Source organism: Mobula hypostoma, chromosome 8, assembly GCF_963921235.1.
Source record: "Mobula hypostoma chromosome 8, sMobHyp1.1, whole genome shotgun sequence".
NCBI classification, from domain to species: Eukaryota; Metazoa; Chordata; class Chondrichthyes; order Myliobatiformes; family Myliobatidae; genus Mobula; species Mobula hypostoma.
In genome coordinates this window covers 62,631,440-62,658,749 of record NC_086104.1, presented here as the reverse complement: position 1 = coordinate 62,658,749, position 27,310 = coordinate 62,631,440, and the positions used below count along the sequence as shown (strand labels likewise).

The window sequence follows — 27,310 nt, the reverse complement described above, 5'->3', positions numbered from 1 at the left end:
AGAGGTGACATAATGTTGAATCTTTGTGGATGGAGTTAAGAAACTGTAAGGGTAAAAAAAAAATTATGGGAATCATATATAGGCCTCCAAATAGTAGCCAAGATTTGGGGTTGCGATTGCAAAGGGAGCCATAAAAGGTGTGTAGTAAAGGTAATGACACAAATGTAATGGGGGAACTTCAGTATGCAAGAGGATTGGGAAAATCACATTGGTGTCAAATCACAAGAGGTGGAATTTGTTGAATGCCTACACGATGTTTTTTTAGAGCAGCTTGTGTTTGAGTCTACTTGGGGAAAGGCTATCTTAGATTGAGTGTTGTGTTGGGAATAAAGGGAGTCTTTTCTGGTTGGCTGTCAGTGACTAGTAGTGTTCCTCAGGGGGAAGGATTGGGATTGCTATTTTTCACATTGTCAATGATTTAGAGAATGGAATTGATGGCTTTGTGGCAAAATTTGCAAATGGTACAAAAATAGGTTTAGGGGTATGTAGTGCTGAGGAAGCAATGTAATTGCAGCAAGACTTAAGTTGGAAGAATGGACAAAAAAGTGGCAGATGGAATACAGTGTTGGGAAATGTGTGATAATGTATTTTGGTAAAAGGAACAATAGTACAGACTATTATCTAAATAGGGAAAAAATTCAAACATCAAAGATGTGAAGGGACTTAGGAATCCACATGCAAGACTCCCTGAAGGTTAATTTACAGTTTGAGTCTGTTGTAAAGAAGGCAAATACAATGTCGCCATTTATTTCAAGGGGAATAGATATAAAACAGATATCCTACCTCTCCCGGAAGTTCCGGTAATCTCCTGCATATCGATAGTGGCTCCCTGATGCCCGGAAATTATATACAATATCCCGGAAATTGATTTTTTTGAGAGCGAGCGAGAGGGAGAGAGAGACACACACACAGAGAGCGAGTGACAGACGTAGCGAGAGAGTGACAGAGAGAGCATCCTGATTAGTCTTCCTTTGTCCTAAGTAGACCTATCAATTTTCTCTGTGGGTGGGCTTTACAATCGACCTCCCTCTCTCTTTCATTGTCCATCAGTTCAGTTTAGTGTCCTGCAGCGCCATGGCAGAGTGTTCCCAAAAAAGAAAATATAAAACGTACTTCACCCCAGACTGCACTAAAGTGCACCCCTGCCTAACAGAGGTCAAAAATAATGACAGTGTTGCTCGCTGCACTGTTTGCAACAGTGACTTTTCTGTTGCCCATGGTGGGTTAAATGACTGTAAAAGACATGTTGAGGTGAGTCCTGGATTATGTCTCAACTAACCTTGAAGGACTGGTGCCAAACTACAAAAGTTTGCCAGTTGATGAGTTCTGGGGAAGCAGTCCAAAGTAATTCATTGACACAGACTGCTATGAAGTTGAGACTTCCGGTTGAGACCTCTCTGAAATGAGTTTTTGCAGGGTGGGATGTCTAATAAAAGCAAGACAATAATACTGTGGCTTTATAAGACACTAGTCGGGCCACAATTGGAGTATTGTCAACAATTTTGGGCCCCATATCTCAGAAACGATGTGTTGTCATTGGAGAGAGTACAGAGGAGGTTCGCGAGAGTGATTCTGGGAATGAATGAGTTAACATATGAGGAGCGTTTGGCAGCTTTGGGCCTGTACTTACTGGAATTTAGAAGAATGTGAAAAGATCTCATTGAAACCTACTGAATGTTGAAAGGACTAGATAAGGTGGATGTGGAGAGGATGTTTCCTGTGGTGGGGTTATCCAGAACTACAGGGCACAGCCTCAAAATTGAGGGATGACTTTTCAGACCAGAAGGAAGGAGGAATTTTTTTAACCAGAGAGTAGTGAACTTGTGGAATGCTCTGCCACAGACTGCGTTGGAGGCCAAGTCCATGGGTATATTTGAAGCGGAAGTTGATAGTTCCCTGATCGGTCAGGGAATCAAAGGACATGGCAAGAAGGCAGATGTATGGGGTTGAGTGGGATCCGGGATCAGCCATGATGGAATGGCGGAGCAGACTCGATGGGCTGAATGGCTTAATTCTGCTCAATTAATATCAGATTTCAAACTTGTAATGATTAACTAGTATTTTTTACTGTACACAAGGGATTAATGGTCTGTATGCATGTATTACTTAGACATGATATTTTCTGTGCTGTTTATAGCATTATGCACTGCTAGATATCTTTAAAAATTAAGTGCAGCATGTGGTGTGGCCTTAATTATATTGAACATGGCTGCCGTCAATAAATCTTCCATCTCTATCTAAACAATAATTCTACTAGCAGCGCTAAAAAAAATCATAGGTGTTTATCTAGCAACATAATTTCTGGGCCTTCATAGTAAAATCTGAAGCGTTGCTGAATGGAAATGTGAGATTGCTTGCAAAATGCCTTGGTGTTACCATATTTTTTTCTCATTCTTGGGACTCAAGAAATTTTGTTCATCTCATGCCATCTAATAAAAATCTCCAAATGTTTCCTCCCTGGTTTCTATCTAGAGATTTTTACTGGAATATGAAGATGTGACTCTTGAGTGAGAAAAGAATTGGAGTAAATTTTGATGACTCATTGATATCTATAAACATTTGGATGGAACTTAATTCCCAAATTCAGTGGGTTTTGATTGAGTAAATATTACATCTTTAAAAATCTGAATTCTTGCAACAACCCACCCACATCTGGCAGGCAATCTACACCTAGGAGATAACTTGATAAATTAAATGTTTGAATGGGGCTTTGTGACTTGTACATAAATTAATTTTTAACTGAGACAGCTGGGCTTTGAAGGTGTTGGAACCTAGCAGCTGAAAAGAAGCCAACAATAGCTTCAAGAGGAATGGAAGTCCTTCCCCAGGTATATCTCCCTCTTACTGTGGACAAGCAGTGGACTTCCAGCTGCATGTTGCTCTTCAATGTTCCTTCCCCAACTGGAAGCTTATTCCCATTAGGGAGGAAAACTGTCAAACCAGCCAAAACTAGAACTCAATGGCATGCATACAAAATCTAATCTTCCCATAGAAACTCTGCTTTCTCCCTATTGCTGTCTTTTTCCCCCTTGCCCCACATACGTAAGCTGCCTTTGCCAACGAAGAGTCAGTACGAATAATAATATTGCTGCCATAGGTTTAATAACCATTCTCTTCTAAATTATTTTTGTAATTTCAGTTTATAGAAAAATAGAATAGTCGTGAGATATAAATCTAACTTCTCTTAATTTAATTTGAATAATTTTTTTCATACAGGGTGACGAAATGAAAAAAATGGGACTACAGCCCATACCCATGATGGACAGGGATAAAAATGATGAGATCCCCGAAGGCCAGGTAAAGCTTCAGAATATTGTGATTGTTAAGTAAATGAGATTCACTTGGGAATTTTAAAGACTTAGGAGTTCATTAACCAGCCTGGCTGGCAGGTTACCTGAACGTTCTTGATTATGAATTAATGTTGTGGTAGTGCAAATATTCCAAGGTGCCTTGCTTGTGTGTACAGGAGACTTCAAATTAAAGTCAAACTCTTAAGTTTCACTAGTGAAGAGAACTTAACTGCCTTTCCTCAGTGCATAAAATCTGAGAATCATATCTATTACTATTCTCTGACCATTGCAAATGTAAGATATTTAAAACTACATCCTACTTCAGATGAAATCTTTGCTATAGTTTGTAAAATAAGAGAAAATTTTATGGCCTAAATTTGGTGATCAAAAAATCCATGAACTCAACATCAATTAACCTTAACCTAAGAACACTTGTAACAGAAGCAGGAATAGGTCATGCAAACCTTGAGCTTGCTCGATCTTTCATTAAGATCATGCAAATCTTCTACCACAAGTCAATTTCCCAACCCATATCCAGTGATCCCTTTGGTATGTAAACAAAATCCCTTGATCTCAGCTTTGAATATGCCTAGTTATTATCCAGTTTCTGATGTAAAGATCTTCAAAGATTTATAACCCTTCAAGAAAATAAATTTCTCACATTTTAATCTTTATTAACCAAATCCTTATTGTCAGCAGAATCTCTTAGTTCCATATTCATCAGTTTGAAGAAACAAGTTCCCAGCATCAATTCTATCCTCTCAGAAGCTAAGAATAATAATGAATGCATGGCTGACCCACCAAAGGTGATGGTGCAGTGGTATAAATGTAAAAGAAGTGGCCCTGGGTGTCCTCAACATTAACTCGAGCCATACAAAGTCTCAAGGTATCTGGGTGAACATAAGCAAGGAAACACCTCCTGATTACCAAAAAACATTCTCCCATAACTAATATCCTCCATGTTAAACAACACAAAATAAAATACCGAAAGCAGCAAAGGATCGAATAAACTGGATGGGGGACTTCACTATCCATCAAATTGAAGACTGGTTTCTCTGTTGTTCAAGATCACAGGAGAAAAATCCATCTCAATTTCCATTTGGTAGCACCACTCTTGACTGAAGTGGCCAAATCCAGAAAGACAGAATTGCCTGTCTGGGTCAACAGCATACCAACCAAGAGATGACCTGCTCTCAACAATCTATATATTGCAAATGCAGCTGTTTATATGTAGTTAGTTGAAATAATGACTGCATAATCTTTGAGAAGCATATTCCTGTTTTCAGTCTGAAGTTTCCATCTTCTTTGTTGTGTGGCATTATCATTGTGCCAAATGGCATAGATCTAGAAATTTCAGATCTTTGTCATTTCATGCAGATGGATCAAAATGCAGCAACAGAGGTGTCTACCAATACCATCTATCTGGCCCAGTAAATCATTTATTTTATCTTTGAAATCAAGGCAGTGGAACAAGCTTGCTTTAACAAGCAGTGTGGATGGGCATGCCAAGAGCAGTGTTGCACTCGGCTTATCTAAAAATTTTTCCTACATAAACAATGATGGATAATTAAACAATTAACAGGAGGAGAAGGGTCTGATAGCATTCTTATTGATGGCAAAGCCCAGCTTGTGATTGTCAAGACCATGCTGAAGCATTTACAACAGTCTTCAGCTGGAAGAACCATATGGAAGATTCGTCTCAGTTTCTTCCTGAGACTCCCTGCATCAGAGAAGCAAGTCTTCAAACAATTTCATTCACTACGTGTTTTTAAAGAAATTGCTGAGTATTGTATGCAGCAAAGGCTATTGGATCAGATAATCACTGACTGTTCATGGCATATAACTAGCCGTGCCCCAAACTAAGCATTTCCATTCAGTTTCAACATAACCAACGATAGAGAAAATTGCCAAGGTGTGTACTATCTACAAAGAAAAATCAGATTCAACACTGTGCAACCTCTGTACTCACAGTTATCAACAGCATGATGAAAGGTAGTGAGGGAATCCACCAAGCAACACTTAGTCAGCAGTAACCCATTCATCAATATTCCGTTTGGATTACAGCAGTAACACTGGGCAGTATGGTGTCTGGGTAGTTTGTGCTTTTGCCTCTCAGCTCCAGGATTTTCAATTCAAATCTGTTCTCGAATGTTATCTTTGCCGAGTTTGCATATTCTCTCCATGACTACGTATGTTACTTCTGTGTACGCTGGTTTCATCCCACATCTCAAAAGTGTGCTTTGGGTCAGTTTCTGCTTTAAATTACCCTTCTGTTTGGGTTAATGCTGAAAGAATCAAAAGGGATAATTAGATAAGACGTATCTGTGAGAGAATAAGTTTCAGGGTAAAGTGAGAGGAAGAATGGGTCCAAAGGGACTTCTTTCTGAAGGTCAGCATGGTCCAAAAGGCCTCCTTCATGTCACAAGTATAAGATACCCTGTTCCTGCTCTCATTACAGCCTTGGTCAAAAGTCCAGAGATGAAGTAAGAATGACTACTGTTGACATCAAGGCAGGATTTAACCAAGTATATAATATAGGAAGTACTCATAAAACATCAAAGGAAAAACATACTTTTCTTTTTTCTTTTTTTCTCTTTTTTTCTCTCTGTCCCTCTCCTTGCCTGCTCTGCATCTTCCTCAGGCACTCCCCTCCCCCTTTCTTTCTCCCTAGGCTTCCTGTCCCATGATCCTCTCCCTTCTCCAGCCTTGTATCCCTTTTGCCAATCAACTTTCCAGCTCTTAGCTCTATCCCTCCCCCTCCTGTCTTCTCCTATCATTTCGGATCTCCCCCTCCCCCTCCCACTTTCTAATCTCTTACTATCTCTTCTTTCAGTTAGTCCTGACAAAGGCTCTCAGCCCGAAACGTCGACTGTACCCCTTCCAATAGATGCTGTCTGGCCTGCTGTGTTCCACCAGTATTTTGTGTGTGTTGGTTGAAGGGAAAAACATTCTGAAGTTTAGAATAAAGAAGGTGGTTGTGACTATTTGATAGCCATTCATCTCAGCCCCAGATATCTGTTGCAGTAGTTTTCTTCATTTGAAATACTAACCCATTCTATTTGTGAATTTAGCCAGTTTAGTGTCTAACATTTGAAACCAACTTGTACTGTCCCTGAAATACAAAGGGTTGGAAAGTACAGTCATAGAGAACTCTGAATCTCAGTGCAAGTGTTGCGTTGAATCCTGTGCATCACACTTCAGGAATTATGTATTGGCCTCGGAGGAGATGCAGTATAGAATGGGATAGTTTAAAGGAATTAATTATGAGAACAGGCTACGCAGATAATCCTTGTGAATATAGAAGATCAGGGAGCTATTTAATTGAGAAGTTATTAAGATAATCAAAAAAGATTGATTGGCAGAATAATGTTAATTTATTTCCTTTGATGGAAGAGTAAGTAATAATAAGGTCATAACCTCAGAATTGGGGTGAAGCATTCAGGAATGATGTTAAAAAAACTGTTGAACATAAATGGAATATTTTAAAAACAAGTTTTATTAGGAATTTTAAGGATTACAGAAGACTATAGTGATATAGATGAGATTTACCTTCCTGATAATGTGTTGCTGCAAAAGTAATCCTGCTCAGTAGGAGAGGATCTGCAGGTTAAGACATTTGGTAAATGTACTCATCTGAGGAGCCAATGATATGAAGCTACCACCTAAGTCAGAACCCCACCTAATTTTACAAAATACAATTGCAAATACTTTGGTTTGCCCTTCTTCTCTGATATTTAGATCAATAATGCATTTTTCAAAGGTATTCTAAAAGATAACTTGTAGAATGAGTCCCACCGAGACTGAATTAACATAAATATTGACCATCATCTGAGTAAGTAAAAGAATAAGCTTGAGGAATATAACTTTTATTCTACTTGTGATGCATGCAAATTTAATAAAAAAACTTTCCATTTTCCCTATGCACAGGTTGGTTTCTACAATGCTGTAGCCTTGCCTTGTTATCGTATACTTGCAGAGATCTTTCCAGCAACCACTCATTTGTTAAAATCTTGCAGGTAGGAGTTTCCATCACAGAGAAGTAAAAACAGGGTATCTATCTAGATTTGCATTTTTAATTAGATATTCCAGTTCATCCAACCCTTTTATAAATAAATATAATTAAGTGCAGAACAAAAATGAGAAGTAAAAATTGTTTGGTATGGATTCTTATTGATTATTTTAATGACCTCAGAAAAGTTTTAAATATTAAAACTTACTGCTAGAAGTGCTATTGTGGAATAGAACGTGAATATCAACAAATTTAAAGGGTAGTGTTGCAACCACCATCTTCACTGTTATCCAAAAATCTAATCAAGATTAATTGTGGAAAATTCTACTCAATTTAATTCTTCTATTGGTATTAAACTTTTCAATTGCTATAATGTCGTTTTCATAATTGTTGGAAGCTATTATTGTATATGCTACCTTTCATGTCAGCACTAGGACTGGTAAAGATGATTGTCTCCTTTTACCCTGCTATATACGTGAACTTCATGTGTTTTTTTGCAATATATCGTCTTCATATTACTGCAGCTTAAAAAAGAAACATTGTACTTCAGCTTGGGCGTTTTCTTCACAAAACTGTCTAAATCTTGCTTCAAAACCTCTATTGTTTGCAGATTCAACTACCTCTCAATTACATTGTTTTTCCATATATTCAGAAATGTAGCATCTGTCAAGGTTTATCAATAATTTAAAAGGCAGTGTTTCTTAATCAGTTTTTTTCAGCTGTTAGGTCAGAAATGATGAAAAAAAATCCTACATGATGAATGAAGTACAAGTATGGGGAAAATGCCTCATGCTTTCTTTCTCCCAAAATAAAATAATATAGCTTTACAGTGATACCAGTCATCAAACCCAGCTGGTTCACCTTAGACAGAAAGGTAGATTTCAGCCATAAATAGAGAAGACTTGGTTGTATTTATCTTACTACCCTTCCACAAGAAATGACTTGAAGAGAAATTTATTAAGTTCATCAGTGCCATGAGGGCAAATCAAAGGAATCATTGCATTAGAGGAAACCTGCTTCCTTCTGGTACTTCAGGGAATTTTGACCTCCAAAATTGGGAAGACAAAATGGAAGCTGCATTGTTGTCAATCCATCCCAGTCAAGGTAAGACTTATTTCTATTTTAGTACAGATACAGCTCTGAGGGTATTACAACAAATTCTCCACAGTATATGTATAGAAATCTAGATTAATTATGCACCTTAGTGGAAGGTGAACTGTTTTGCCAAGTATTGTGAGCGAACAATAAAAAGGCTGAGCAGAATCATTTCAGTTCTTTATTAATAAAACAGATTACATTTTTAACCTTGTATTTAAATGAGCATGGTTGCATATGACAAGAGTGATTAAAAGAAATCTTGAAGAGAATGTGCCTATTATCTGAGTGCACATTCTGAACCCAGGGACAGAATGTAGAATCTTGTCACTCCATTGTTTAACTGGCATTAATGATGTCACTTGATCCAACTTCTTTCGGCAAATATACATTCTATTTACATTCTGGCTGATTCCGTTTCTCCAAAATTTTTCTTATCTCTTGTCCTGGAGAATTTAAAGTAATACCTTCAAACCATAAACCACTAGATTAATTTGTTCAGCATGAAATAGCTAAAAGAATAACACAAATATAAAGGAATTTCTTACACTTATGACAACTACCTGTTGTGCATGGCTAATTCCTGAGAGTGGTGCTTTTTAATCTATACTAGTTTTGAACTGATCACAGTCTAGTTACAAATCCAGGAAGACTTTATTTGTAACTCATTTGAAAATATAACAGTAAAGATAATTTAGTTAAGGGACATTTAAACATTTAAGTTGTAGCTTTGTAGAATTCTATATGGTATTTGGCCTTACTGGCATTTCTGACAATGAAACAAGAACTGAAAACAATGTTTAATGTAATAAAAAAGAATCTGCTGACACTCATTAAAACAAAGATGATTCATTTTTGTCAAAATGTATATCAAGAATCAGTTAAAATAAATTTTATTTGAATCATTATCAAAAAGAACTATGAATTAATTATTTCTGTAACTGGACCTAGTAACCATGGTGGGGGGGGGGGGAGGAGGGAATGTGTAAGTCTTATACACACATGAAAAACAAGAAAGAATCCTAATTTAAAAGGTATTCATATGGACAAATCTGGATTCCAGTTTGAAAAATTACCCAGTCTTATATGTATGTCCGTATGTTAAAGATTAGGTCCTTCAGGATTCACCTCATTAAAATGTTAATCTTCCTTGGTTTCTAAATGACGTAAGAAAATATAGAGCCATGATCTGATACAGCCCCACCTTGTCTTCATGCCCAAGGAAAATCTTGCCAAATTCAAACCTTCATGTTTTTATATGGTAATACCAAGTCATATCACATGATAGCAAGTCACCCCACCTCTTTACAGAACCATCATTGGTTGGCTTTCATATGGTATGTTTGCTGTAAGCGCAGTGGAACTGCAATTTTTTTGAGTCGTGCTTTTTTGTAGAAACAATAAATAATGCATAAATGTTAGTATAAATGAATAACTTTCTTTTATGTATTAACTATGTGCCTTATGTTTTTTTTAACAGAGACCTAGCATGTCGCAGCAGTTGTGGTATCATACTAGAACATACTGATGTATCAAGAAATAACTAAGTAATGGACCACAATGTAATCATGAGGAAACTACTGAATGACAATTCTGGTGGTCTCAAGCTGTTGACTGGCCTTTCTCATTTACTTACAGACCATAGAGCACAGCTTCCACTTAGAAAGCACTGCAACTGTTGTTCACTTATGGAATTATTGGATTCTCTAGATAGACCTTTAAAAAATGCCCGAGGTAGTTTTGAGGAAATTACATATCCAAATACTTTGGCCATCTTTCTCTGGGATAAAGCAACTGTGACAACTGCAGTGAGTCAGTGAAGCAGATTATAGTCACAGTAGGAGGATATCTCATGAATGCCCACGTTGTTAATTACAGATATTTGGGGGTTTGTTTATGAAAAAATTGAATACCTGATGCTAACTCTCCTTATAAGGATTGCAAGCTTATAGGGGTATTTTAGAAATTCATAAAAGTCTGAATGACTGCACATCATGAAGACCTAAACTTTTGAGGAAGTGACATTTAGTACTCAATGTTGTCTTCTTTAAGCCAAAGCAACTGCGCCAACGGCAATGTGGATCTTGCCTCTCAGAATCTAGAGCATGTGATGTTTAGAGATGCTGCTGCAATGGTCATAAATATGGAACAGATTTGATCTATTTTTCTGCTTGACTAATATGTACGTTTTCTCTGAAATACTATAAACCACTCAGGGAATCAAAACACGTTTTCTTAAGTTATCATTCTAGATTTTCTTGATTTTAACTTTTCACATATTGACTGGGATTCCCATACTGTAAAAGGACTAGATGGGATAGAGTTTGCCAGATGTGTTCAGGAAGCTTTCCTTAATCACTACATATAAGTTCCAATGAGAGACTGTGCAGTATTTGATCTGCTGTTAGTGAATGATACAGCTCAGGTGACAGAAGATTGTGTAGGGGAATACTTTGTATGTAGTGATCATAATGCCATTAGTTTCAAAGTAAGTATGCAAAAAGATAGGTCTGGTCTACAGGTTGGGATTCTAAATTGGAGAAAGGCCTATTTTAATGGTATCAGGAAGGATCTGGAAAGTGTGGATTGGGACGGGCTATTTTTGGCAAAGGTGTACTTGGTATCTGGGTGGCCTTCAAGTGTGAAATTTCGAGAGTGCAAACCTTGTCTGTGCCTGTCAGAATAAAAGGTAACGATAACAGGTTTAGGGAACCTTGGTTTTCAAGAGATATTGAGGCCCTGGTTAAGAACAAAAAAGGAGGTACATAACAGGGATGGCCAGGTAGGAACAAATGAGGTACTTATGGTGTATAAGAAATGTAAGAGTACACTTAAAGGAATCAGGAGAGCTAAAAGAAGGCATGGTGAAGGAGAAGCCTATGGGGTTCTACAGATATGTTAAGAGCAAAAGGATTGCAAGGGGCAAAATTAGTCCTCTGGAAAATCAGAAAGGCAATCCATGTGTGGAGCCAAAACAGATGGGGGAGATTTTAAATCTGTTTTTTGCATCTGTATTTACTTAGGAGACAGACACAGACAGAGTCTATAAAAGTGAGACAAAGAAGTAGTGAGGTCATGGACCCTATATACAGATTACAGAGGAGGAGGTGTTTGCTGTCTTGATGCAAATTAGTATGGACAGGTCCCAAGGGCCTGACAGGGTGTTCCTCCGACACTGTGAGGCAAGTGCAGAAATTTCCAGGGCCCTAGCTGAGATATTTAAATCATACTTAGTGACAGGTGAGGTACCAGAGGACTGGAGGATAGCTAATGTTGTTCCACTATTTAAGGAATGCTCAAAAAATAAACCAGGAAATTATAGGCAGATGACCCTGGCATCGGTAGTGGGAAAGTTATTGGAAGGTGTTCTAAGGGACTGGATATGTGAGTATTTAGGCTGATTAAGGATAGTCAGCATGGCTTTGTGTGTGGTAGGTTGTGTCTAACCAATCTTATTAGAGTTCTTTGCAGAAGTTACCAGGAAAGCTAATGAAGGCAAGACAGTGGATGTTGTCTACATGGACTTTAACAAAGCTTTTGACATAGGAAGTTGGTCAAGAAGGTTCAGTCACTTGGCATTCAAGATGAGGTAGTAAATTGAATTAGACATTGGCTTTGTGGGAGAAGCCAGACAGTGGTAGTAGATGGTTGCCTTTCTAACTGGAGGCCTGTGACTAGTGGTGTGCCACACAGATTGGTGCTGGCTCCATTATTTTTTGTCATCTATATTGATGATCTAGAAAAGCAAATTTGCAGATGACACCAAGATTGAGGTTGTCATGGACAGCGAAGAAGACTATCAGAGCTTGCAGTGGGATCTGGACCAGCAGAGAAAAATGGCAGATGGAATTTAATGCAGGAAAGTGCAATGTGTTGCACTTCAGTAGGACCAACCAGCATAGGTCTTACACAATGAACAGTACGGCACTGAGGAGTGCTGTAGAACAAAGGAATCTGAGAATTTGGGTCCATAATTTATTGAAAATAGAGTCACAAATAGATAGGGTAGTAAGGAAAGCTTTTGGCACATTGGCCTTCATAAATCAATGTACTGAATACAGGAGATAGGATGTTATGTTGAAGTTGATGAGGGAGTCGACGTTCCTCTCGATGAGGACTAATTTGAAGTATTGTGTACAGTTTTGGTCATCTGCCTACAGGAAAAATGTAAATAAGGTTGAAAGAGCACAAAGAAAATTTACGAGGATGTTGCTGGGACTGGAGGGCCTGAGTTATGAGGAAAGATTAGGATTTTATTACTTGGAATGTAGAAGATTGAGGGGAGATCTGATAGAGCTATACAAAATTATGAGGGATACAGATAGGGTAAATGCAAGTAGGCTTTTTCCACTGAGGTTGGGTGGGACACAAGTAGAGGTTATGTGTTAAGGGTGAAAGGTGTAAAGTTTCAGGGGAACTTAAGGGGAAACTTCTTAAGTCAGAGGGTCATGAGAGGGTGGAACAAGCTGCCAGCGCAAGTGGTGCATGGAAACTCAAATTCAACATTTAAGTGAAGTTTGGATAGGTTCATGGTTAATAGGGGTATGGAAGGCTATGGTCAAGGTTCAAGTCGATGGGAGTTGGCAGTTTAATTGATTCAGCACAGACTAAATGGGCTGAAGGATCTGTTCCTGTGCTGTACTTTTCTATGATTCTGTGACTCTTCGTATTTTATTTTGCAAATAATTGTATATTTTACTGAATATGTATTAATATATATGTTAATATTTGATGGCCTGAGACTCAACAGAGTCTAGAATTGGAATCATCTGTATACGTTGTAATGTATTTCATTATGAACTATTTCTTCTTTTTCTTTTTTTTTTGGCATGTGCCTGCGTACATGCGAGTCTGTGTGTGTGCGTCTGTGATGATGCCTTTTTCATGGCTTTTACAAGGCGCGGAGAGAGAGACTGTTTGGTGCGCCGCTCCTCACACAGACACTTTCACAGTATTTTTCCCTTTTATTTTACGAGGTCGAGTTGCGATCTCGACACTCAACCTGGTATGGATGGAAAGCGTACTCGGGAGTGGGCCCGACTAGTTTCGAACCTGGAAACCTCCGCTCTCGGGTCCGGCGCCAATGTCATTGCGCCACCAGCTGGCCCATTATGAACGATTTCATATGCATCCGGAGTAGACAACTTGGCTACCTGGAAATCCTGAGACTCAGTTGAATTTCTGATTGATAAATTAAGTAAATTTGGATGTCTGATTGGGTGTATTTGAATAGAAACGTAGAAAGCCTACAGCACAATACAGGCCCTACGGCCCACAATGCTATGCCAAACGTACTTTAGAAATTACCTAAGGTTACATAGCCCTCTATTTTACTAAGCTCCACGTACCTATCCAAGCTTCTCTTAAAAGGCCCTATTGTATCCACCTCCATCACCGTCAGCCCATTCCATGCACTTACTACTCTCTGCATAAAAAAACTTGCCCCTGACATCCCCTCTGTACCTACTTCCAAGCACCTTAAAACTGTGCCCACTCATGTTAGCCATTTCAACCGTGAGTAAAAGCCTCTATCCACATGATCAATACCTCTCATCATCTTATATACCTCTGTCAGGTCGCCTCTCATCCTCCGTTACTCCAAGGAGAAAAGGCCAAGTTCACTCAACCTATTCTCATAAGGCACGCTCCCCAATCCAGGCAACATCTTTGTATATCTCCTCTGCACCCTTTCTATAGTATCCACATCCTTCCTGTAGTGAGTTGACCAGAACGGAGCACAGTTCTCCAAATGGGGTCTGACCAGGATCCTATATAGCTGTAACATTACTTCTCAGCTCTTGAACTCAATCCCACTATTGATGAAGGCCAATACACAGTGTGCTGCCTTAATCACAGTCAACTTGCACAGCAGCTTTGAGTGTCCTATGGATTCGGACCCCAAGATCCCTCTGATCCTCTGCACTGCCAAGAGTCTTACCATTAATACTATATTCTGCCATCATATTTGACCTACCAAAATGAACCACCTCTCACTTATCTGGGTTGAACTCCATCTGCCACTTCTCAGCCCAGTTTCACATCCTATCAATGTCCTGCTATAACTTCTAACAGCCTTCCACACTATCCACAACACCCCCAACCTTTGTGTCATTAACAAATTTACTAACCCATCCCCCCACTTCCTCATCCAGGTCATTTTTAAAACAATGAAGATAAGGGGTCCCAGAACAGATCCCTGAGACACACCACTGGTCACTGACCTCCATGCAGAATATGACCTGTCTACAACCACTCTTTTCCTTCTGTGGGCAAACCAATTCTGGATCCACAAAGCAATGTCCCCTTGGATCCTATGCCTCCTTACTTTCTCAATAAGCCTTGCATGGGGTACCTTATCAAATGCCTTGCTGAAATCCATATACACTGCATCTACTGCTCTACCTTCATCAATGTGTTTAGTCACATCCTCAAAAAACTCAATCAGGCTCATAATGCACGATTTGCCTTTGACAAAGCCATGCTGATTATTCCTAATCATATTATGCCTCTCCAAATGTTCATAAATCCTACCTGTCAAGATCTTCTCCATCAACTTACCAACCACTGAAGTAAGACTCACTGGTCTGTGATTTCCTGGGCCATCTCTACTCCCTTTCTTGAATAAGGGAACAACATCTGCAACCCTCCAATCCTCTGGAACCTCTTCCGTCCCCACTGATAACGTAAAGATCATTTCCAGAGGCTCAGCAATCTCCTCCCTTGCCTCCCACAGTAGCCTGGGGTATATCTCATCTGGTCCCGGTGACTTATCCAACTTGATGCTTTCCAAATGCTCCAGCACATTGTCTTTCTTAATGTCCATATGTTCAAGCTTTTCAGTCCGCTGTAAGTCATCCCTACAATCGCCAAGATCCTTTTCCGTAGTGAATACTGAAGCAAAGTATTCATTAAGTATCTCCGTTACCTCCTGCAGTTCCATACACACTTTCCCATTGTCACACTTGATTGGTCCTATTCTCTCAATTTCAATTTCAATCTATTCAAACTATGCAGTTCCTCATATTTTAATTGAGACATAAAGTATTTTAACAATTTTGAGACTGTAAGATAGTTTCCACTAAAATGAGTGTATTATGTTTAAACAATGTTGTTGTAAATACTCTTATCTATATACTACTAAAACTCTCATGCTCTGTCTGTCTATCTGTTTGTGACCTCCAATTAGTGCAAATGGTGCATTACAGCGGCACTTTTTTTGGCTAAATCGAATTAAAATATGCTAACTTACAGAATGCAGGCAAAATTCAGGGTTATATAAAATTGCTCATTCGCCAAAAATCAACAGGCTGGCTTTCACCCGAGAGCCGATCGATCATCATGGATATTGGGATGCGACAGCCCAACGCATGTGCACGGCCAGCCTTAGTAGCAACGCCTACCGGAGCAAAAGGGCAAGGCAGCTCTATTCGAGGGGTCACATTCTGCTCATCACCATCAATCAGCATGTGCAGGATTGGGACAGATCAAACTGAGACCTATCAATAAGAGATAATTAAATCTTATTGTAATGACATACTTTCAGACACCCATAAAACCCTTTGCTGCAGTCAAAGGACAGTGATGACTATATCATGTCCATTTAGGAGAGTGCCAACCACATCATCAAGAATAATCAGCATCCCTTGATGTTATCTTCTGTCCAGCACCAAGGTAAAAAAAATGCTCAGCCTAATTATGCCATATGGAAAGGGAAAGGGGACATTATGGTCAAGATATGACGCCAAACATTGTCGGGAAGTGGCAAGGAGAGGGAGAGAACAAGAATCAGGTGAGGCCGGGGCCGCACAACTCCAGGACCAAAGAGTCAGGACAAAAAAAGATGAGAGAAGAAGAGACAGAGGAGGAGAGGCATGCACGTCTCCAGGATCAGAGACAAACAACAACAGCAGAAGAGCTGGAGAGACGGGGGATGAAAGGGCTGCACGTCTCCAGAATGACAAAAATGGACGCAGAAGGAGGAGAGAGAAATTCACGTCTCCAGGATCAGAGACAAAGAACAAACAGAAGAAGAGATGAAAAGACGGGGGATGAAAGGACTGCACGTCTCCAGAATAACAACGAGAGGCACGAGGGTGGCAGATAAACCAGAAATGATACCATCAAAAGTGTCCTTTGTTAAATGAGGAGGAGCTATATTTGCTTTGCTACGCATCGTTCTTCTTTAATAAACTGGGGTTTTCTACTTCAGTTTCCAAAGCAAAGCGATACCAGTAGCACTCAGGAAAATTTAATGTTCATTCTGGTCACATCAGACTGCACTACCCTTCTCTCAAAGGGTGCCCCAACGGGTCACCCCGTTGTCTAGTTGTAAATAAAAATGAGCCACACCGGACTAGATAAAAGAATATACTGCAATTTACAATGTATACAAAGTTTATTAATTTTATCCAATGATCACTCAATATCTAATCTGAAGTTACTGAACATATGGATATATTTATTTAACAAAGGTGTATTGTGCTATCAATTTGAAATAGCATGTCCATTAGACCATCCTGTACAATGTGTATACAGTAAAGGAGTCCACAATGACCTTGTAAAAGTAATATTTATTGTAAGTAGGTTTTGCATGTCAGATAATGAGTTCTACTTTTGATGATGAGGTCTTAATTTCCAAATATATATGGAATTAGTCATTCATTTGCATAACCTTGTGTCAAAATCACGATCAGTTTGATTCAAACTATTTCTTTACACTGTAAAATGAAGCTTCTCAGACACATCACAACTGCACCAGAAGTATTTCTTTGGGCATCTTTGTTTTTTCGTCATGTTTTATTGGATTGCTAATTTTCTTTTCCTCTAGAAGATTAGGCACGAAGCTTGACAAAACTTAATGAATTGCAGAGTTTAGATTTCTAAATTAGTATTCGGTGAGAATGAGAACAAGTTTACAGAAATAATACTAAGTTTATAAAGAAATAAACAGTATAACTAATTCGAACTTGGGATGAAGGTAAAATTGGACGTATGAAGGATGCCTAGGGATCCTAATTTTTTTCTGATACGTCTGTGTAATTTCCGGGTGTCTGAGCTTTAGAAGTTGCTGAAGTTGCTGTAGAACAAGCAGGGTGGGGATAATTTCCAGAATATGGTTACCCCACTGCTATGGAAGGTTCAAAGAAAAAGCACAGGGGTGACATCTGGCAGACTAAATGACAGCTGATACAGGTTGCTTGCAGAATGAAGATAAATCTGGTGATGATAGGATGTGGCACAATCAGAATCAGGTTTAATATCACTGCCATATGTCATGAAATTTGTTTTTTGGCAGTAGTACATTGCAATGCATGATTTAAAAAAGCTATAAATTACAAGGAGAAATATATTATAAAAAATAAACTAAATAACATGCAAAAAAGGGAAATAAAAGAAATACTGAGGTCATGTTGGTGGTTTCATTGTCCATCCAGAAATCTGATGGCAGAGGGGAAGTGTTTTTGGTGATAGACCAATTCTCCTCAAACTCCTAATGAAGTATAGCCACTGCCATGACTTCTTTGTAATTACATCAATATGTTGGGCCCAGGATAGATCCTCAGAGATGTTGACTCCCTTTCCACTTCTGATCCTTTGATAAGTACTGGTGTGTGTTCCCTCGATTTCCCCTTCCTAAAGTCCACAATCAATTCCTTGATCTTACTGACATTGAATGCAGGGTTGTTGCATTCTTATATGCAACACCACTCAACCAGCTCATCTATCTCACTCCTGTACACCTCCTCATCACTGTCTGAAATTCTGCCAACGGTAGTTGTGTTGTCAGCAAAGTTATAGATGGCATTTGAGTTGTGCCGAGCCACACAATTATGGGCGCAGAGAAAGTAGAGCAGTGGTCAAAGCACATGTCCTTGAGGTGCACTAATGTTAGTGAGTACTAACAGTGGTCCTTTGGTGATCCAGTTTCGGAGGGAGGTAGAGTCCCGGGTGTTGGAGCTTGTTGATTAGCACTGAGGGTACAATTGTGTTGAATGGTTAGCTGTCATCAATAAACAGTAGCCTGACATCGGTATTACTGTTGTTCAAGTGACTGGAGGCTGCGTGGAGAGCTAGTGAGGACTGGTGTGTTTTCCCTCGACTTCCCCTTCCTGAACCTCACAATATAAGGTCATCATGATATTGTGGTAATGATTGGAGACATAGTTCAAACATAGTAAGGATTCAGATCTATTATTTTTGACTACAGGGTATTCAAAAAGTACATAGTACTGTGCAAAGGTTTTAAGCACTTGTAAAAAAAAAATCTGTAAAGCCAAGATGCTTTCAAAAATAATGAATTAAAAAGCTTGCAAGAATCAAAAATACTATAAAGAGCTGTAAATAGTGGAAAAAAACTGAATCAAATCAATATTTGGTGTGACCACCCTTTGCACCTCTCAAATGCACTATCATGCAGTTTTAAAAGAAAATCGGCTGGTAGGTTGGTCCAAGCTTCTTGGAGTACTTGCTGTGGTTCTTCTGCAGACATTGGCTGCCTTGCATGTTTCCATATAATCCTCGACAGCTTGAAGATGTTGAGGTCAGGGCTCTGTGGAGGCTATACCATCTGAAAGAAATCTAGCATGCAAAAGACTTTTGCACAGTACTGTATGAAAAGAGAAAAAGGTATATTTTATGGCTGGACATTTGAAAAATTTCAGATCACAATATTACTGATTTGTTCTAGTTACTGGAAATGATAGTGGATAAAACATACATAATCTCTCAAATGATTAACTATTTTCTCTGTTTCTCTTGCTAATTCGTTTAAACATAACACTTTCAAAGAAAAGTTTGAGTTCAAACAGACACATTTCCACTGGAGCAAGGGTTCCCAACCTGGGATCCACGGACTCCTCGGTTAATGGTTGGGGTCCATGGCATTAAAAAGGTTGGGAACCTCTGCACTAGAGGGTCAACAGAGAAGTTAGTGAGAAATGTAAAGAATTGGGACTGAGCCATGATCTCAACATCATCGAGCTATCTAGAAAAGAAAAAGCTTGAGGTTCTTAAAACCCTACTTGGGTTTTGAATAAATGAGAAAAACTTTATCCAATTGTATAAGCGTTAGTAACCAGAAGATACCTGATTAAAGATAATTAGCAACAGTTATCATCTGCAATGTAAATTATAGAGAAAGTAAGAAAATAAGACCAAATAGTTAACTCTTAGAAATAATCAATTTGGTGGTCTTAAAGACCTCTTCCTGTGATATGTTTTCATTGTGTAATACTTTTCTGTACACTGAATGTATTGATTATGTTAGATATTGGTTCAAAAGAATCTTTTACTATATTCAAAAGTAAGGGTCTTATATTTTATCCTGAAAACACATTTGCTGTAGGTTCTTTGTCCCATAACTGTTTGCAAGAAGAGAGGTAGAATACATTCCAGTGGAATGGCACCATCTGTTGATGAATACATTTTTAAAAATTATTGAATTTTAATTCTGTTCGAGGAGAAAAGAATTCTAAAATTATCAATTCTGTTTCTGGTTTCCAGAGAGAATCTTGCTCAGTGGGAGAAGATAGTACAATCAAGAGATGCCTCAGGAACAACTCGAAACCAAAAGTCTCCTTTGAAGAACAGCCCTGTGAAAATTGAGAACTAATGGGACCAGTACTCTGAAATGAATGCTCCACCATTGCGTATGGCTCTGAATAGAAGAAGAGCCTGTAACTGTTGTTGATACAGTGACATTACCTCATGAATCCATGACAACATAACTCCCTTTCTAGTTGATTACACTGGACATTTGGAAATTTAACATTTTGTAAGGCATCAGATGTGGCTGTTCTAGCAAATCTGTTGTGTTTGGAAAATAATATGATTTTTTAAAAAGAAAATATTGGCCCTTAACTATATATTGTATTGCTGTGGCCTTAATATACTTCTAAACAGGGAGGTACTTTCCATGCAATCATATGCTAGGTGTAGCATTTGCAGTGGTACTGAAATCATTATTTTCATTATAGGTAGTTTATATATCAGTATGAATGTTGGTAGAAGATATACAGAGTGTGTATGTGTAAATATATGTATATATACACACACAGTATATATATATATATATGTAGGATGTTGCATTGTAGTAGCCGTAGTCTGAGTGACAAATATTGTTAAATTATTACTTGAACTGATGACAGCATGTAACAGAAGTGCAAATTGCAAAAAAAAGACATCTTTCAGTCATCTTAGAATTATTTCCAACTTAGAACAGTAAAAGGAATTTGTTGTCAGATTTCTGTTGGGGCTGTAAATGAATGCAAGTCAATGGGATAAAGAATTTCTTTATAGGAAAGACAGAATGATGCACTGTTTTTTTCTTGTCCTGTAACAAGCTGGTTTAGACATTCATTTACTTCATTTATTTGAGTAGTAGCTGTGATGAGCAGGTTTTATGGTGAAGGTGCTCTAAATTGGATAAAATTTTGATAAACTTGACATTGATAATCTGAAATAACAACCCTAATATTTTCCCCATATCTAAACAGCAGTGTATAATGATTAGCAGAAAGAACAAGACAACAGTAACTATTCAGTAAAAAGTTTGACAAGGTCTCATGAAGATTGTAATTTCATTTTGTTTTTCCTTTTGATTTTTAAATGGGTGAAGTGAGTGAGAGATGAGAAGTGGGAATTTATCTGCTTACCAAATGTGGTAAACTCTTGAATTTCCGACATTTCTTTCTTGAATTCTTGAATGCGGCCTTCTATGTATTAGCGAGACCCGACGCAGACTGGGAGATCGTTTCGCTGAACACCTACGCTCTGTCCACCAGAGAAAGCAGGATCTCCCAGTGGCCACACATTTTAATTCCACGTCCCATTCCCATTCTGACATGTCTATCCACGGCCTCCTCTACTGTAAAGATGAAGCCACACTCAGGTTGGAGGAACAACACCTTATATTCCGTCTGGGTAGCCTCCAACCTGATGGCATGAACATTGACTTCTCAGACTTCCACTAATGCCCCACCTCCCCCTCATACCCCATCCGTTATTTATTTATTTATTTATTTACACACATTCTTTCTCTCTCTCTCTCTCTCCTTTTTCTCCCTCTGTCCCTCTCACTATACACCTTGCCCATCCTCTGGGCTTTTCTCCCCCTCCCCCTTTTCTTTCTCCCTAGGCCTCCTGTCCCATGATCCTTTCATATCCCTTTTGCCAATCAACTGTCCAGCTCTTGGCTCCATCCCTCCCCCTCCTGTCTTCTCCTATCATTTCGGATCTCCCCTTCCCACTTTAAAATCTCTTACTAGCTCTGTTTTCAGTTAGTCCTGACAAAGGGTCTCGGCCCGAAACGTCGACTGTATCTCTTCCTAGAGATGCTGCCTGGCCTGCTGCGTTCACCAGCAACTTTTATGTGTGTTGCTTGAAATTCCAGCATCTGCAGATTTCCTTATGTTTGTGTTTTTAAATTCTTGAATTTACAGGTTTGTAATACATTATATCATAGGACAGATGTCTTGATACAGAAAACACAGATTGACACTCATGGGTGTCCTACAGTGAACACTGATACATCAGCTGAATCAACATATTGCCACTGATAACTGTTGTTGAATTGAACTCCAGCCAGAAGAATCAATGCTGTTGTACCTTTCAGTAGTTCCTACTCCAGAATAAGTAACTGGAGAAAAGTTTGGTATTTGGAAAAGGAAAACATGAAAATATCTGACAGGCACAAGGTAGTAAGGTATCTGACAACTAAGCAAACGAGCATATTAATGTGACAATGGTTGTACAGATTTTTTGCAGGAGCAAATAATCTTTTTTACTCCGTGAATCGCTCACCAAATATTGTTCATTACCATACGTCACTTCTGAATAATGAAATTACTGAAAACCATTCAGTAACCAAAAATGAAATGAAAAATGAATCTTGCCTTTAAAGGTTTAGAAATAATTTGCACAATGTAAGTTACACTATGAGTACCTCAGCAAATCTGTGGAGTAAGATTTCCAAGTAGCCAAAGCTGTGAAGCAAAGGCTTTAGGCATATACTGTCATGCTTTTTTGACTGAAGTAGGATGTGTGATTGCTAGAACATTCCCAATGATTGAAAAATATTGGTAATATGATCTTGCATTCTCATGCTACATTTGCTAGGCAAAAATAAATAATGCAGGGGAAGAGTAAATGGGAATTCTATCATGCATAACAGACCCCTTGTATAAATGTTTTTAAATCTTTCAATCTACTTCTACACATTGATTGTTCCACTTATAATATCTGAATGTTTAAAACTTCCAAAATTGAATTATCCAAATTGGCAAAACATTGAATGCATTTAACTTCATTTGCTTCCCTAATATCAATTATAAAATCATACTGTACCATAGAACTGATGGACCTTTTCAAGTAATTCTAATATTGCAGTATGTTGCACTAGTCTACTCAGAATGCTGTCAATCTTGTTGGCTCTAGTTTCTTCTGGAAGTTTTAAATCTATTTTTTGCACTCTTTTATTGTACTTAATGGAATGCTTTGTGTGCATGTAATATGTGCAAACTGGAACTTCATAACATATTTCTTCTCATGCCTGCTGCCCAAGCAGCTTCAACGTCACCTGTAAATATAAGTAAATGCTGACTAATTGTCCTCTTTAGCTTTATTATAAAATGTAATGTTTCAGTGTAACAAATGTTAATATTTAGACAATTGTTTACTCCAAGTGATTTGGTTATGTACATTTACAATACAGAAACATAACAGTTATTGTAAATTAATTTGTACACAGTATAGTATGTTGGTTCAAAAAGTCCAAAGTTTTGGATGGGCTTTTCTGTTAGAAGTATTTCCAGAGTAGATACATGTTGACTAGTAACAGGACATACTCTGAAGAAGTGAAAATGGTAAAAACTGCAAGTGCAATAATTTTGAGGTGTCTTAACTTCCAGTTTATAAATTATAAATATTGTACATGTTCTGTAAGTTTTCTTGTCTCTTCATTTGCAGTCTTTGTATTAAAAAACCTATACTCTTTATGTTTGTACAATGGAGTATTTCAAGTCATTTATTACACTACTGATTATTTATAAATAAATGCTCAAACCAAACACTCAGAATAAGAAAGTATCAGTTTTTTTCCACAAGTATACCATGTAATTGATGTGCACTGTTGAAATACATAGGAAATACTCATAATTAGTTTTCAATAGGATGGATAACTGACTTGTACTTCATTAAATGAGAGCTCTTTAGCAATCCAGCTTAACCAATTTATAGCACAACAGGATTTTGGTCACCCTTGGACCGGTACAAGTATTACCCATCCCTTTTTCACCTGCTTTAAATATTATTTCATTTCATCGGTCTATATTTGCACTAGTTTAACCTAGCTTGAAATAGTAAAGGGCTTTCACATATACTGAAGTAAAACTAAGATCATCTTTTGAGACTTACTACACCATGTTTCCTGTACACTTTTTAATTTACTGGGATCACTGGAAAATTATTCTACCATGTAAAATCTAAAGAGATGTGTCAGATTAAAGGTATATGTGTTTATATGTGTATTGGTGAGGGGGATGGGAGAGGAGGATTTAAGATCGATGGTGCAGAAAAATTTGCTGGTCCAGCACCACTAAAGTCCCAAGTGTGTCAGATTTACAGAATTTTACTAAATAGACTTTAAAGTTAAACTGTAATACATGCTGTATGCAATTTTAATGTACAATTTTAGGTGAGCAGCATTACAGTTTGTAACCCTTTATCCCTTGTGATATGCACTGATTGAATTGAACTTTTTGAGTAATTGATGTTTGGATGAGTGGATGTTACCATTTCTGGCCTTGTACCCATCAAAATCAGAATCAGATTTAATATCACTGACATATGCCATGAAATCTGTACATTGCAATACATAATAATAAACTTTAAATTACAATAAGAAATATATACAAAATAAGTGGTGCAAAAAGAGAGCAAAAAAGAAACAAAATAGTGGGCAACACACAAAATGCTGGAGGAACTCAGCAGGCCTGCTGAAGGGCCTTAGCCCGAAATGTCGACTGTACTCTTTTCCATAAGTGCTGCCTGGCCTGCTGAGTTCCTCCAGCATTTTGTGTATGTTGCTTGGATTTCCAGCATCTGCAGATTTGTAACAAAATAATGAGGTAGTGTTCATGGGTTCATTGTCCATTCAGAAATCTTATGGCGGAGGGGAAGAAGCTGTGTGGGTGTGTCATCAGACTCCTGTGCCTCCTTGATGATAGTAATGAGAAGAGGGCATTTCCTGGATGATGAGAGTCCTTAATAATGCATCGCCTTTGGAGATGTCCTTGATGCTGGGGAAGCTAGTGCTCAGGGTGGAGCTGGCTGAGTTTGGAACTGTTTTCAATCCTCTGCAGTGGCCTCTCCATACCTGATGGTGATGCAACCAGGTAGAATGCTCTCCATGGTACATCTACAGAAATTTAACACTGTCTTTGGTGACATACCAATTCTCCTCAAACTCCCAATGAAATATAGTCACTGCCGTGCCTTTTTAGTAATTGCATCAATATGTTGAGCCCAAGTTGGATCTTCGGAGATATTGACACCCAGGAACTTGAAAATGCTCACAAAGGCAGAAGATGTTTAGGACATAGATTTGGTGTTCATGCTTACCAATCATATTTTCTCTTTTTCAAAGGATCATGGGGATCCAAGTTGCCCCAACCACAAATTGTTCCAGCTGCTACCATCCAGAAAACAGTACCACAGCATTAAAACCAGGATCAACAGGCTCCGGGACAGCTTCTTCCACCAGGCCATCAGACTGATTAATTCACACTGACACAATTGTAGTTCTAAGCCATATTGACTGTGCTGATGTATATCTTTACTGTACATACTATTTATCACAAATTACTATAATTTGCACATTGCACGTTCAGACGGAGATGTTACGTAGATTTTTACTTCTTATGTATATGAAGGCTATAAGAAATAAAATCAATACAATAACTATTAAGCTTCAGGAATGACAGCCAAATACAATGATTTACGATCTGCCATCCACACAACACATTCTCAAAAAGTTTACATTTATGCTGTTCAGGTCAACTGAACAATAAAGCAGAGTTGAAGACACAGACAACAGGAATTCTGCAGATGCTGGAAATTCAAGCAACACACATCAAAGTCGCTGGTGAACGCAGCAGGCCAGGCAGCATCTCTAGGAAGAGGTACGAAGGGTCTCGGCCTGAAATTGACTGTACCTCTTCCTAGAGATGCTGCCTGGCCTGCTGCGTTCACCAGCAATGTTGAAGACACAGATTAACTTCGTTCTATTTTTCAGTGCATAATCTATGAAGTTGTTTTTAATCAAGATCCAGAACTAAGAAAGATTGAGAGTAGACTCATGTCAAGACTTAAAGGGATATTACTGGGTTAAAATGTCATGAAAAAGATTGAAAAGGAAGATGAGAAGCTGAAGAAATAGTTGGCCTTCATTGCTAGAGAGAATGAATTTACGTCCCATGGAAAAGAAGTCCCAACCTATCCAGTCAATCCTTACAGTTCAGTCCCAACCCTGCAGTACCAGTAACATCCTTGTGAAGTTTTCTGCACATTTTAAGTTATGACATCCTTCGTCTTGCTGGATGACCAGTACTGTTTACAGTATTGCTCTAGCAGTTCCGATATAAAAGGCTCAGGGAAATTATAAAGTTCAAGAAAGCACAGTAGCGCCTCTACTTCCTTAGAAGTTTGTGAACATTTGGCATGACATCTAAAACTTCGACAAACTTTTATAAATATCTAATGGTGAATATATTGACTGAGTGCACCATGGCCTCGTATAGAAACACCAATGCCCTGGAACAGAAAACCCTACAAAGAGTGGATATGGCTCAGTCCATTATGGGTAAAGCTCTTCCCAACATTGTGCACGTCTACACAGAGTGTTGTCACAGGAAAGCAATATCCATCATCATGGGAGCCCACCACCCAGGCCATGCTCTCTTCTCACTGCTGCCATCAGGGATAAGATACTGGAGCCTCAGGACGCACACCACCAAGTTCAGGAACCATTATTACCCCTCAACCATCAGGCTCTCAAACCAGAGAGGATAATTTTACTCAACTTCATTCACTCCATCACCTATAGACTCACTTTCAAGGACTTTTCATCTCATGTTCTCATTATTATTACAGAGTATGTTGTCTTTTTAACCCTGGTTTTGTCCATCCTGTTGGATGCAGTCTTTCATTGATTCTATTGCATTTCTTGGATTTACTGTGTGTACCAGTAAAAAAAAATTATCTCAGGGTTGTATAGGGTATCACATATTGTATGTATGATAATAAATTTACTTTGAATTTTAAAACTGCTTGCTGCCACAGTCCACAAAAATCCAAACAAGCTGACACAATACCCCCCATTCCCCTCCTCCTGACTCAATGTACACCTGTAAGGTGTCCAGCATGGTCTCAACAGCAATTAGGTCCCAATACAGGTACCATTGATGCTCCCCACAGAACACCCTAACAGCAAGGCTAGAAATAGAGCCTCATCTCTAATCAAAGTTGTCACAGCTTTGTAACAGTTTTTAAAGGCCTCCAACATTCAGAAACATTTAAGAACTATTAACTTAGATTAAAAGGATTGAAAACATTTAAAAATTTAAAAAATAAAACATTAACATAAAGTAAAATAAATGTGAACTTACTAAGTACAAGGCCAGAAATCCAAGGGCCACTGCTCCCACATCATGCCTGGCTGACACAGGATGGGAGAGGCAGATTCCCCAACATAATTCCACAATGATCAGGCTGTACCATGAGGCCTCTCGAAGTCCAGTACAAATGCAAAGTGACAAAGATCTGAAATGCAACATCTCCAATGCATAGCATTAGCCACTAAGGTAGACAGCAGCTGAACTTTGGCAGTTCCTTTCAGAACCACTCACCACAGCAGCCCAAT

The 27,310-nt window shown here is 38.5% G+C and overlaps 1 protein-coding gene across 1 annotated transcript in view; it reads left to right on the top strand.

Annotated features, from left to right (window-relative positions):
- pde10a (phosphodiesterase 10A) overlaps positions 1–23,369 on the top strand; it is a 258,340-nt gene extending 234,971 nt beyond the window's left edge. Inside the window, 3 exon segments of the mRNA XM_063055068.1 lie at positions 3,217–3,297; positions 7,218–7,306; positions 19,897–23,369. Coding sequence (XP_062911138.1) covers positions 3,217–3,297; positions 7,218–7,306; positions 19,897–20,005 — 279 coding nt within the window. The 3' untranslated portion in view covers positions 20,006–23,369.
- Positions 23,370–27,310: the final 3,941 nt, after the last annotated feature.